Source organism: Pogona vitticeps, chromosome 10 (assembly GCF_051106095.1).
Source record: "Pogona vitticeps strain Pit_001003342236 chromosome 10, PviZW2.1, whole genome shotgun sequence".
Taxonomy (NCBI): Eukaryota; Metazoa; Chordata; class Lepidosauria; order Squamata; family Agamidae; genus Pogona; species Pogona vitticeps.
In genome coordinates this window covers 23416138-23430471 of record NC_135792.1, presented here as the reverse complement: position 1 = coordinate 23430471, position 14334 = coordinate 23416138, and the positions used below count along the sequence as shown (strand labels likewise).

Below are 14334 nucleotides of genomic sequence, written 5' to 3'. Positions count from 1 at the left end.
ATACAATTGTGCCCCGCTTAACGATTACCCCGTATGACAAATCCGCTTCATGATATTTTTGTGATCCCAATTGCGATCGCAAAACAATGTTTTAATGGGTTTTTTTCGCTTTGCGACGATCAGTTCCCTGCTTCGGGAACCGATTCTTCGCAAAACAGCTGATCATCGGGTTTTCAAAATGGCCACTGGCTGCTCAAAATGGCCCCCCACTTTTCTAGGACGGATTCCTTGCTTTACAGGCACCAAAAATAGCCACTGTATGGAGGATCTTCGCTGGACGAGCAGGTATTCAGCCCATTGGAACGCACTGAACGGTTTTCAATGCATTTCAATGGGCTTTTTTATTTCACTCAACGATGTTTTCGCTCTACAGCGATTTCGCTGGAACGAATTAACATTGTCAAGCGAGGCACCACTGTACGTATTGTATTTAATTCTCCTTCCCCAGTCGCTTGTAGTGTCAGTGATCCTAATTTTTAGAGATGACGTTTTGTTCTCCATTATCTTGATGCCAATTCTATTATTGCTTTGGTATGTTTATATTATGCTACCTGTACCCTTTCCAGAATAGTGGCCTTGCCACTAGTTGGGTGGGAGAAAAATATAATCAATCAATCAATCAAATTCCACCCAGCACACATGGGATAAAAGTCCGGTTGTGGAACGCAGGGTCAGCTTTATCCCAAGAGTTTAGTGTGGTTCCACCTGGCACTCCTTCCCTTCCCACCTGTACCATAGACCTTAAAAAATGTGACCTGGGCATCTTCAGATAATTCCAACAGCCTGCAGACCAAGCACAGACACGCAAAAAGGTAAAAGCAGGCCACTGAAAGTTATTCACTTACAGTTTATTTTCAATTTTTTCGCCTGAAATTATTTCACATCTTTTTTCTTTTCTTTTCTCTGTCTCTCTCTCTCTCTCTCTCTTTTTTTTTTTACACAGCTACAGAAGAGTAGTAGTAATCCATCCGGTAAAAAGCAACAGTGCTAAGGATAAAAGGTTGCCAATACGTTTTTTCTTTCCTTCCCATTTCCCCCCCCTCCTTCTTTACTTCCCTCACTGAGTTTATCAGACAGCTTGGGAGATAAGGCAGAAAAAAAAAAAACCAACCAACCAACCCTGGCACGTGATGTGAATTAAGACTTCATCTGTTTTTGTTGACGGTGTTGTCGTTTTTTTTTCTTTTGTTTTAATATAAAAAGGGGGACTCAAAGAGATGAAGGAGACACCACGTGCGAATTAGCTACCTAGCAACAAATTAAAACGAAACGAAACAAAGGACGACCGGAACAGCAAAAAGCTTTGCTTTCCATTGAATACGATTAAATATATTTTATACATATATGTATATGTATAAATATTACATTGCCTGGATGTTAAATCTCTTGAATCAACATTGCTAAACATGGGGGGGGGGGGGGAGGAGAAGAAGAAGAAGAGAAACATAAAACAATACATCTGTTTCCACTTAAAAAAAAATAAGCTGCTCCATTCGAAGAATGCTTACGGTGAAAAACAGTAATAATCCAAAAAAGCATATTTAGAAAAGAAACCACATTTCTTTAAAGTTCCATTGAGGGTTTTTTTTCTGAGCCATGGAGAAGAAGGATCAGGAAATGGGTAGTGGTTCATATCGTCCAGCTGGACCTTAGAAACCGATCACAGCAAACCGATCTCAACTGTATGAAAAGAAGATGCTAAATTGTCGGTATAAAGGAAAAGGGGCAGAGGGTGAGGTAAGGTCCGGGGAAAGAATGGGACGGATCTTCTATGGGAAGCAGTGTCAAGGGTGGCCGAATTCACCCTTGAAATCTTGGACGTAAACAGAAACCAAAGAGGCACGCTTTGGCAGTTCTACACACAAATGCTTGAACAGCTTAAGGTTTTAGACTGAATTGCAGAACTTTATTTTATTTATTTTTAAAGAACCTGACGGTAAAAGCAAAGGTGGCTTCTTTACCACCCCTAATTTCCTAACCCTAACATGGTCCAAAAAGGGCCTCTGGGTCCTTACTCTTCAACTTCCCGTCCCATCTTTCCACAGCTGAGCATTTTATATGTGCATTTATGTATGCATTTTAAATCTGTCCCGTGGGGTTGAAGGCTTTTGTAAAACGCGATTATGCCGTGGGCAGGTGGGCCAGACACGGAGCCTGTAATGCAAAGAAGTGTTACGAAAAGACAGCAGTTCAAAAAAAAAGGGTTGTCCATTGTGTTTTGTTTAAAAATAAAAATAAAAATTAACGACAACAAAGTGTAAGACAGCAAACTGGTTTACACAGGACTCTATATGAAACGAAATGAAACAAACGAAACGAAAAGGTAAAAGAATTAACAATTCATAAATAAAAGACAGGTCCCAGACCCGTTATTTGTGAACCATATTCTTAAATAGCTGCATTATGTAAATTGTATGTACAAAAAAATTACTTTGCATAAGAACAGAGCAAGAAGTGAAAAGAAAATCACATGGGTTTCTGTTTTCTTCTCTCGATTTTTTCCCCCATACTTGGTTTTTAAGCGCAGGAAAGATGAAAAAGAAGCGCCTAAAAGCTGAAGTCCACCAAGAACTATGAGAAACGGGTGCATATTCTTGTAATTATTTTTCTTTCCACATGGCATTAAAAAAACAAAAACAAACCCTAATAACACAAAGAAAGCGATTGTAAATTGAAACAGATTCCACCCCAAACTTTTCCCTAATCTTCCTGTGATTGACACAGTCCCACTTCCCCCCCACCCCCATTGATGTCAATGATGTTAAATGTCATAGTATGAAGCCGAAAAAGAATCAGGGGTTCTGGGCATGCTCAGTTCTTCCCGCCCCCCCCAACGCAAAGCCACATTCTGCTATCTCACAAACACAGTTTCTAAAATTGAAGTCCTCAGAACTTGCTGTTCTCTCTAAGTAGAAACCAAAAGTTTTATTTCTCCGCTTTTTAAAAACTGTTTCCAAAAAAAGAGAGATTTGTTTTTCTTCCTTCCTCGTCACAAGTTGCAAACGCCGCGCAAAGGATTTCACCACGCCTCCGTGTAGCGGACGTCTACTTCCTTCAGGTTGGGCAACTTAGCCTGGCGAAAACGAGAAAAGGAGGTCAAGAGAGGAGGAAGAAACACTTCTGCTTGCTTAAAAAAAAAAACATTTCCACTGGCGTCTCTATGAGACATTGGGCAGATGTCATTCCTGTCCCATACATTCCTTAACACAAGCAAGAGGGCTGGCCCTCCTATTAGGCAGAGTGGAAAACTTCCTCTCCACCCCTTTGGAAAACCAAACCCCTATAACTAGAAAAGTAATTATGTTACAGTTGCAGCACCACAAAAGAAGTAATGTTACACCCCATCAAGCTACAGTTGTACTATCGTGTAGTTATCATTTTACTATTAGAGAAGGGAATAACTACAAATAATGAGTGATATGTGATTAGTTATTTTTAAGCTCCCATTACCCAGCAAAACAGTGGGTGCCAGGAAAAAAAGGTGCGTGCTACCCTCTTTAACCAAGCCCTCATTCCATACCTCTTATTCAACACCACTGAGATGGGGCAGGAGGAGTTCAAGCCTCCTCTACCCCAACATTGGGACACAGGGCATCTTGTGTGTGAGTTTCCACCACGGGGAAACCCTAATGTTGGTCTTGTGGAGTCAGGGTTGCCCAACCCTGAGGCAGTAGGAGATGGGACACCAAGCAATGCCAGCCAAGAGCAGACAATGCTGGATCAAAGGGAGAACTATTCATTTATTTAAATTTATTTAGTATCATTTGTAGGCCACATCTCCCAATGGGGCACCTTGAGGTGTCTATGCAGGGACTCAAGACTGACTTGATATAAGGCTACTTCTGAAGTTTGCATAAGCTTCCTTCGTTAACTTTGGTTGAAATCCTGTCCGAAGGGCCATCAATACAAGTGGATTTCTCTCTTTGCTGGCTGTCCATCACGTGACCGGGTGCACCGCTAACGTGCCTGGATGCACAAATAATTGTCCTAATCAGGGGAAGACCAGGAATGCAATGGACAGCTTGCAAAATAGGTTGAGTCACCGGAGCGAATGCTCTTACCTGGCTGAATAAGGCAACAGAATTCTCATCATTGCATTTACGGTTCTTTATTAATAAAGATTTCCCTCTATCCATAGTGTCAACCAGATAGCCCGTGCGTGCTTCACAGCACCACCAGATAGGCTGGAAAAATGAAGATGCCACTGTGTGTATGTTATGCGTGCCTTTTGAGCTCACAATACACCTTCCTCTCTTGACACTGGCCATCGAAGGCGGGCAGAAGACTTCCATGTGTAGCCCACAGCCGCCTGCCCTACCGCTGGGAAAGACGGCGTACCTTGAGATCTTCATAGGTGTCTGCCGAAAGTTTGGTGCTGTTCATGTTTAAACTACACAGGCTTTTCATGGCTAGGAAAGAAACAAAGCATGCATTACAGACACAGCTCACCGTACGGTCTTCCTAAGTATTAATAAAGGCTGCAACATAGGGGACAGGGGAACCCATATTCATCCATCAACCAGCAGGTTGCAAAGATGCTTCGCTGGCTAAATTTTGGGAATGTGGCAATTAGAAACCTGAGGCTCTGAAGGGGACCAACCAAAACAACAAACAAACAAAACAAAACAAACAAAACAACAAGAATGCAAAAATGCAGCTGAAGGATTCGGCACAGATGAGCATCACTGGTGCTAAGCCTTGCTCTTGTTTCCACTGTTTTTCTTAGTTTTTGAGAAGAACCAGGATGCAGAAACCAAAAAATAAAGTAAAATAAAATAAAATAAAATAAAATAAAATAATAATAATAATAATAATAATAATAATAATAATAATAATAATAATAATAATAATAATAATAATAATAATAATAATAATAATAATAAACAACCCTCATCAATTAAAAAGTGCATGCCATCAGAGAGACACAACCAACTTCTTCTGTCCTATTATTTACTTGCCAAAGACCTGGAGTTTGAAAAAGTTACTTCTTGTATTACGTAATTCTCAGTCCCATTGCAGATCTGAGTCCCGTAAGAACTTAGATGAGTGACCACATGGGAAAACGCATTTACGACATCAGTTGAATGTATCAAATGAGGCAAATGTCACCAATGATTAAGAAACCATATCACTGCAGGGGTGGGGTGAGAGTAAAGGGACTAGTTACTTTGAGTTAAATTGCCCGGAAACATTATTCCTCCAAGGCCTATTCAGGCTTTAGATTTTGAAGCTAACAGGTGAAGAAGCAAGGCTCACTTCTGCACGCCCCACCGTTCCGGATCTGTTAGCCTTCCTCCATGTGGAAGCAGATAAAATCTGATAAGGGAGAGCACAGCTATCCAGGGATACTCCCTACAACAGGTGGGATGTGGGAAGATTATCCTTCTTCTCTTTAGATTCATTGCACTTCATGGCTAGTGGAAGGAGCGATGTTGGGTGTGTGTGTGTGGCTACCGAGCTTCCTTCTTTCATGCGTTAAGCACACCAATGCAGAATGCAAGAATACAACTCCAGCACAACTCCCCTCCTTGACCCAGCAGCATGGCTTGAAACATAACTGATGTTTCACCGGGATCTGGCGATTCTGGTGTTTGGTCGATGCAAGAACCAACCCTCTGAAGGGTCCACAAAACACCTCCGGGTCCATGCACTCTAACGTCGCCTCCCACTCCACGCCGCCCCTCGTTTGTCTCTTGGTTCACTTACAGCTCAGTGCCAGCAGGCCAGCATCTGTGACGGGCGTTTCACACAAGTTAAGCACTTGCAACATTGTGAGGTGTTCGGAGAGGAGCCGCAAACCTGCATCTCCAAACTGTGTGGGCAGAAAACACAAGAGCTGTATTTAACACGGAGCAAAACACGCAAGGGAGTGGAAACAGTCTGGTGGCGTACAGGTTTCCATATGGACACAGGACTTTGCCCAATTACATGTTAGTCAGTCCGACAGGCAAAGACAAAAGAGATACAAAAAATAAAGAAGACAAAAACACTGTGGCACCTTAAAGGTGCCACAATGTTTTTGTCTTCTTTATTTTTTATATTTCTTTTTTTTCTTTGCCTCTTACGCTAGCACAGACAAACATGGTGATCTCTTCTAAAGCTACAGGGCAGGTGAAATAATTTGTCCCTCTGTCCCAGTGTGATAATTCTTGGAAGAGCTGGAAGTTCTCCAAGGTTTTCCTCATGAGCTGGTATCTGGTTCTTCCACCTCAACATGCCAGGGACTGAATCGGGGCCTTTTGCACACAAGAGGTGCTGCTCTACTGTTTGGGCCCTTGTGGTTTAGGCCAGAGCTTAAGAAATGCTGGCTGAGGGTCTCCAGGAGTGGAAGTCCAAGAAAGATAACTTTTCCAAACCCTGGAAGAGATGCCAAAGTAGCAGGTAACGCCCAAGTTTTATAAAACAGTTCATCTCATCTACCACTGGAATTTGGGCGCGCCATTGAAATGGACTGGTGGCTTCTCATGAACAGACATGAACTTACGCCTACCACAGGATGTGGCAACGGCAGCCATCTTAAGGCTTAATGGGACAACTGGGACCTGCAGCAAAAGATATGTTTGACTACAGTTCCCAGAAGCCTTCACCACGAGCTGTGCTGGCCAGGATTTCTGGGAGTTGTAGTCCAAGAACCTCTGGGACCCCAAGTTGGGAACCACGGATCTAAGAAATAAGTTCCTCCGGTTCTTGGCTGAGGAAGGACACCTAATGTGGGGCCACCCCACCTACCATAGGTTTTGCAAGGGAAGGGGTCTGTTTTCAGACCAGCATGCAGGAGGCCCTTGGTCCCTGTCTCTTCCTGAAGCATCCCACAGCCTCAAATTAAGGACGAAGGCAACCTTCCTTCCTTGACCACTAGGGTCCTACCTGAGTTGACCACAGGTTCAGCTGCTTGAGGGAAGGGAGCTTGATGAGATGCTCGGCGCAGGCACTCGTGACGTTGGTGAAGGCCAGACTGAGGTTCTCCAGGTTGCCGAAAGAGCCTGAACTTAACAACCGGGCCAGGTCTGCATCCTGAAGAGTAAAAGGTGGCACAGGTCAGACCTAACATACATTTTTGCAAATTTATAGGTACCTTAAAAGGTAAAGGTTCCCCTTGACATTTAGTCCAGCTGTGTCTGATTCTAGGGCACGGTGCTCATCCCCGTCTCCAAGCCGTAGAGCCAGCGTTTTGTCCGTAGACAGTTTCCGTGGTCACATGGCCAGCAAGATTAGACACAGAATGCGGTGAATTTCCCAACGTGCTGGTACCTATTTATCTACTTGCATTTACATGCTTTCGAACTGCTAAGTTGGCAGGAGCTGGGACAAGTGACGGGAGCTCACTCCGTCACGTGGATTCGATCTTATGACGGCTGGTCTTCCAACCTTGCAGCACAGAGGCTTCTGTGGTTTAACCCGCAGCACCACCACATCCCTATTATAGGTACCTTACAGACACACAAGTATGACGCACCTGACAGTAAAGCCTAAATTGGAAGTCTCTGAGACTTGACTACGCCTAGCTCCACCTAAGCTTCCTGTTCTTGCTTTCAGAGCAGGAAGCTTGGGCAGAGTTAGGCCTAGCTAAGCCTCAAACCTCCCCCTTTGGGTCTCTCTCCCAGGCAAGCCCTATTTAGGTGTCTGTAAAGTAGGCAGAACTTCCAGAATGAGGAATTATGGTATCTGGAGTCCAGAAAACCCAATAATTCCACCATGAGGACAGGAGGCCCTGCTGGAGAGAACAAGAAAGCTGAGCTTTTCAAACACTGAAACAAAGATGACTTTCTCAGTTTAGTTGTCAGTCTTCAAATTGTTCTATCATGCTGCAGTGCTGTTTCAAGTCAAACAATTTTTTGCAAGAATCCATGATAATATTTGACTTTATTTTATCTAGATCTGAAAGCTGTGTGCTCATTCCTGTTAAAATTTCTGCGGTATTTTCCGAAAGTTCAACAGAGCATTTCACTTCTGTGCTTCCTCTGGGTTTAAAGGGGATCTCTCTGGCTGGAGAACTTCCTTTTTAGTCAAAAAAGGAAGGCCGTTTCGATTCCATCCTTTTCAACATTCACCCACCTCTGACGTGGCCGGCTTAAATCCTTATTTGAAGGTCACAGCAGGAATGAGTTTACAAGCAGAGACATCTGTGCCCTGTTTCACAAAGCCTGCCACTTAAGCCTTCAACTACATCAGAGAAGAGCCAGAACGGATTTGGGCTTTCACTCATGATCTGCAACTCACATGATCCAGAAACCTACTCCGTCGTTTGTTGGATCTGATGTGCAACTCCAGCCCAGATTTAACAAAAAAATGGCTCAGCCCCTCCACGTTTTTTCCATGGGTTGATGACATTTTCCCACAATTGAAGGAGCTGAAGAGAAGGGAGACAACTCACCGTTGATTTTGATGGCAAGGTTAACCTGGTGGGACCGCCCTTCCTTTGCTGTGAAACAAAACACAGGCTGATTACATGTCTAGGGATCCAAGGGGGAAAAGCACAGATTTTGCCTGTCGGAGGTCCCAGCCTCAAACCGATGGCACCGCCTGTTAAAAGGACCTTAAATGATACAGAAGTCTTTTGCATGGGTTGGATAGAGGCAACACACCCTTGACTACTAGATGGTAGGGGATGAAGCTCCCCATAAACAGACGGCGGGGAATCCTTTTGGCACTGAAGTAGCTACGCTCTAAAGAAGGATACCCTGTTCGCATTTCTAAGAGGCAAGGATCTGTCGTCTTCTGGTGATTCTCATCAGCCCTAGACAATCTGGCGAACAACAAGGTGCAGTGAGAACCGATGCTCACCGACCCATTTACAGACACCTGAAATTATTGTTTTTTTCCTCTTTTTTCCTTTTTTTTCTGGCTAAACCCCCATAAGTTTGGATGGGAGAATTCTGTGGCCTATGAATTCCGAAAATCCCATGTCTAGGGAAATCTAGCAGTGATGATTCTCTTTTAAAACAAAAAAAATGCAGCTCCTTTCCAAAATAGTATTTGACAAAACCAGACGGGGGCCCTTTCGGTTTCAGTTTCTGTGGGTGGACCAGCCTTTGCTGGAGAGTCTGGGGGCTTTCCATGGACTGTGTTCTTGTCTCAGGCACACTCTTCTCAAGCGTAGAGTTCATTACTGGGCGTTTTCTGTCCCCTTTTCCCTCGTCACTTGGCCCCTACCATCCCCCCTCCCCGAACTGTGACTAAATACACCTGTAGGCTGTAACCTACAAAGGTTCACCTTGAAGTAAGCCCGATTTGTCTTTAAGGTGCCACAAAAAACTTCAGTTCAGTGCCCTGCCCCCTCCAGCAACTCCCCACTCACTCCAGTGCCTTGCCCCACCTCCTCTGGCAGCTTCCACCGAGTGGGTGCCTGCTGGAGGGGGTGGGGTGCTGAACCATCAATCAGCCATTTGGACAGGAAGCAAACCACGCCGAACCACCAAACCTGTGTTTCACGCCCATCTCCGGGCCTGTGCATCTGCCACTGCACAGCGGAAGCTCTCCTGTTCCACCCTGTTTTCTCTCCCCAGTAATGGGGTCAGATGGAGTTAAGTGCACAGAAGTGATGGATTTGAGTACAGTGGTGCCTCACTTAACAAGCACACCGTTTAACAACAAATCCGCATAGCGACGTGTTTTTTGCAATCGCTAATGCGATCGCATTGCGATGTTCTGAATAGGGAAAACATCACATTGCGATGATTGGTAAGCGTTTCGCTTACCGATCTTCGCATTGCGATGTTTTGGAACAGCTGATTGGCAGTTCCAAAATGGCCGCCAGAAGAAGAAAATGGCTGCCCGCAGCATTTTCGTGCCGATTTCTCGCTTACCGAGGTGGCGAAAATGGCGGCCGGATTGAGGATTCCCACTTAGCGGTGAGTTTTGTCCCCATAGGAATGCATTAAACAGAGTTTAATGCGTTCCTATGGGGTTCCCCCCCCCGCATAGCGACATTTCCGGATAGCGACGTTTTTCCTGGAAAGGATTAATGTCGCTATGCGGGGCACACATTAATGTGATGGGTGAAAAACAAAACTGAAAGCACCACAGCCCCCCCCCCCCAGTGCAACAGGGAGTTTTAGGGCCCATCAACATTTCCTCCCTGTTCCCTGCTTTTGCATTGCAACACCAACACACACACACACACACAACTCACCAGTTCCTTCAGTTCTCTCTGCCTGTCGCAGAGTTGCTCGTACATTTTCTTCCCCACGTCGGTGCTCTCCAGAGTTGAGATGATCTGCAGTTGGGTGTCTTTGTTGTCGATGATGTTGTACTCAAGCATCAGGCAGAGAATCTGGCATTGGGGGGGGGGGGAGAAGATAAAAGACATCAGCCAATCATCAGCTGGGGATACCTTCCCCGACAGCAACACAAACTTTTTTTTTTGTCTTGTTTCTTTGAAAGCTTTTTGAAATGGGGTCTCCGGCAGGCAATGACAGGGTTGGGCGCTTTTTAAAAAATTCTCATGACAACCCCGTGAAGGAGGTGAGGCTGAAGGTGATCGGCTAACCACGGTCACTCGGCATGCTTCACCTGATGAGCAGGAGATCGGAACCCATGTCGCCCTAGCCCGGCTCCAAAAATTGTATCAACGACAACCTCAGTTCCCCAACCTTTGGATAACCCAGGGGTTCTTGGACTGCAATCCCCATAAACCCCAGCTAGCACAGCTGGTGGTGAAGGCTTCTGGGAATTATAGTCGAAGAACCCCTGGGTTATCCAAGGTTGGGAACCACTGCACTGCACTAAAGGTTGGGAAACCTTGACCCTCCAGGTGCTACTGGATTAAATCTCCCTTGATCCCTGGTTGGGACAGATTGGAAACAGAGCCTGAAGATCTACCCGTCGTCTGCATCCACACGACACCAGGCTGTTTCCTTGCACTTTGCTCACCTTCCGTTCGGCTTCTTCCACCTTTTTCTGTGAAATCAACGGGGCATATCCCACAACTTGTGGTCTTGAATATAGGGACTAGATAGTTAAGCCCCCATGAAACACAACAGGACTTCACATCTGAGTAAATATTGTATTGCTACTCTATAATGATGCAGGGTTTATTTAGAACTCCTGGATGGCTCAATGGTTTTAAACATCTGGCTGTGGAGCCAGGGGTTTTGGGATTCGATTCCCCCACTGTGCCTCCTTAAAAGGGGCCAGACTTGATGATCCATAGGGTCCCTTCCAGCTCTGTAGTTCTAAGATGATGATGATGATGGTGATGATGACTTAACTGGCTAAGCCTGCACACATGTGTACCTGAATAAAGCAGTATTACCTCCACCATGGTCTGGTTGCCCCTCAACGCTAGCAGCATGCAGGGCCCCAGTTTATTTTCCGCCAGCGAAAGCAGGAACTTTTTCGTCTTGTAACAGGAGCCCATTAAAATATGAACCTGTGGAAAGTGGAAGAGAGAACCAGGTGAGAGAGGCAAACCTGGGCAAGGCAGCGTTAAAAGAGGGTGGCGTAAACTTATCAACCTATTGGCACACTTGGAGAGGAATTTTTCACTCTGGAAAACAACCCTATTGCAAACCAGAACAGGCAAAGACATCCTTCCATCTGAAGTCCCTGGACCGTCAGACCTGTTGGGGCATCATTCCTTTGAACTCTGCACCAGAATTACACGGGGGGGTGGTGGTGGGGAGAGTCAGAACGGAGTATTTAGTTCATGCAATCACAGTCCTGACCTTTTTTCTCAGTGGCCTTCAAGTCGATCCTGAACATGCCTGATCAGCATTAAACCCCACTAAGTTTAATGGGACTTAATTCCAGATATTTAGGTGCAGAATTAGAGTCACAAGATAGGTCTCTATTACAGTTAATAGGACTTTTATACCACTTCAACTCTTATGGGCACCAACCTAAGGAACTGTGGGACATGTAGTTTTTCTGAGATCCTTAGCAGTCCCTGCTGTCGTTCTCTAGTGCAGTGGTCCCCAACCTTGGGCCTCCAGATGTTCTTGGACTTCAACTCCCAGAATTTCTGGCCAGCTGAGGTGGTGGTGAAGGCTTCTGGGAGTTGTAGTCCAAGAACATCTGGAGGCCCAAGGTTGAGGATCACTGCTCTAGTGCACCAGGAGTCTCCATTAGAGAAATCCAAACATCTGGCCCAGCTGGACTTTATGCCCAACTTCAAAGCAGCTTCTTCCAAGTTGGTGTCCTTCGGCTGTGTCATCTCACAACTCCCATCTGCCTTGGCCAGCTTTAGAGTCAGACAGGCACCTACCATACTGGCAAACAGCTCTCCATCATCATCGCACGCCACACCACCAGGACTGTAGAGCTGGAACCAGCCATCTTTGCCAGCCCGGACGCTCAGCAAGCACGAATGGACCTGTAGAGCAAACGACAGGCGAGGCAAAAGTGAAGAAGGTCACCGATGCGCCCTGGACAGGAGCAGATCTGGGAAAGGTTCGCTATATGGTAGTAAAGCAAATATTCACTTTTCCAGAATGAGCAAAGTAGGGCTCTATTAGCAGATCTATGGGCGGTTCCATCAAGAACAGACCATCAAGAAGTTTCGATTCCCAGTTGTTTTAACTAGGGTAACAGCAAGCCCTGTCCCCTCACAGCCTTAAAATTAGGGTGCCAGGAAATTGCTCTCTTACTGGTTGCAATGTCTGAAACCAGAGCAGCATCAACAACAGATTACAGACATCCAGGACAGGGGCTTATGTTTACAAACAACTCAAGAAGCCATTGACAAGAAGCTCTTTTATGTCCCCAAGCATTTTTGGGATTCAAATGAAAGCACACAAGTGGAGCAAGCTGGCCAGTTGTTGGAACACAAAGCTACTTAAAAAATGGGACATTCTGAGAAACAACACACAGCGTTCCCTCTGATAAGTTACGCTAGAAAGACACTCACTTCTTGCCTCGGATCTTCTGCAAATCTTTGAATGACGTACTTCAACTCCCTTGAAAGGGCAAAAGATAAAAAACAAAGAGGGAGAGAGGATGACTGGGCTGCGGGCCTCTTCCAAAATTTACACAGCTGTCACATTTCATTCTGGCTACGCTTTTAAGTGATGGATGCCCCTCTTCGGGGAGAGGCTGCAGGGAAAGGAGGGGAGAGAACATTTCCCAGGAAGGAATTATAAGGTTTTAGAGACTTGCCAAGAGGGTTTACGGACCAGGAAGAGGCTTTGCAACAATCCAGAGGCCATTCAACCCCAACACTTCAGCACTGGAAAATGATCTCAATTGTTCATATAACATGTGAAGTGATTAAAGAGGAGTTTTGCCACTACCAGCTGGCTGGATAGCTCAATCAGTTAGGTCTCTGGCTGTAGAGCCAGAGTTTGGGAGTTCGATTCCCCACTCAACCTCTCGGGGAAGAGCCCTCCTAGGTGGCCTTGGGCCAGCTGCACAGTTTTCCCACAAGAAGGCCTTGGTAAACCACTTCCGAATATTTCTGCTTGGTAAATCCTGAAAAATGTTGCTCTAAGTCAGAATGGGCTGGACAGCACATTGTTATGAAAGTATCCTGATGACATAAATCAAGCTCTTCCAGAGAGCGATGTTTTCACGCAAAATATGGTCAGTGGTAGAACAAGGCAGACTTCCTTGTAGGAGGAGGTAGGGTAGAAATGGGCACGGATCTGGCCTAAATGTCCACCAGGCATTCGGCAGCTGTGGGTCCCCCATGCATGAAGGTGCTAAGGGGAATATATGGATAATCTTGCCCCATTAACAGCCCCACGCATTGCTGGAGCCATATGTAACCAGCGTCAGTCTGGAAGTGAATGATCCATACATTTGTGTTTGTTCGGTTTTCAAGCTCAAAGCCAGGAAGTGGCATTTCATGCAAGTGTTTCAAAGCCAGTCCTACAAAGGAAGTCCTAATTGTATGTAACAATGCCACGAATGATTGTCATGATTTGAGTCCATGGGAGAAGGCTCAAAGGATGTGGGTTTCATACTGAGTGACCTGGCTTTTTCATATCTCCGAGGAAATTTCCCTCAAATTGTTCTATTCCATCACCCCGTATGAATAGTGTTTGTCCTGTTTTTATTCCATTCGCACCCTCCAAAGATCAGGACTGGAGAACAGAGGGATACAAATGAACCGCCCTTTTCTAGTTCTGGGTTATTTATCTCAACACAATAAATTGTCATAAGCAAATAAGCACTCACTTTGTGAACTTTTCATGTGCAAGAGCCCTGAAATTGAAAAGAGAGGAAAAAAAGAACTGAAAATTATGAATTATTTTGAATGATTTCACTTTCAAAGTCATTTTAAGGATTCAAGAATCATCACACACACAAAAAAGAACTTATGGTCTATATCCTACCAATGCTGTGTTCAACAAGGCAAGACACAAATGGGAGCTGGGTTGGGTTGGACTGGGGAGG

At 45.2% G+C, this 14334-nt stretch overlaps 1 protein-coding gene across 2 annotated transcripts in view; it reads right to left on the bottom strand.

Annotated features, from left to right (window-relative positions):
- Positions 1–908: 908 nt before the first annotated feature.
- Positions 909–14334, bottom strand: part of CMIP (c-Maf inducing protein) — a 164742-nt gene continuing 151316 nt past the window's right edge. For both annotated transcript variants that reach the window (XM_020805720.3, XM_020805721.3), the window contains exons 12-21: positions 14116–14142; positions 12848–12896; positions 12206–12313; positions 11255–11371; positions 10133–10273; positions 8375–8422; positions 6868–7014; positions 5707–5812; positions 4339–4409; positions 909–3073 (exon numbers count right to left, since the gene is read on the bottom strand). In XM_020805720.3, the coding sequence (XP_020661379.3) occupies positions 3020–3073; positions 4339–4409; positions 5707–5812; positions 6868–7014; positions 8375–8422; positions 10133–10273; positions 11255–11371; positions 12206–12313; positions 12848–12896; positions 14116–14142 (868 nt within the window). In that variant the 3' untranslated portion in view covers positions 909–3019. The remainder of the gene's footprint in view (positions 3074–4338; positions 4410–5706; positions 5813–6867; positions 7015–8374; positions 8423–10132; positions 10274–11254; positions 11372–12205; positions 12314–12847; positions 12897–14115; positions 14143–14334) is intronic.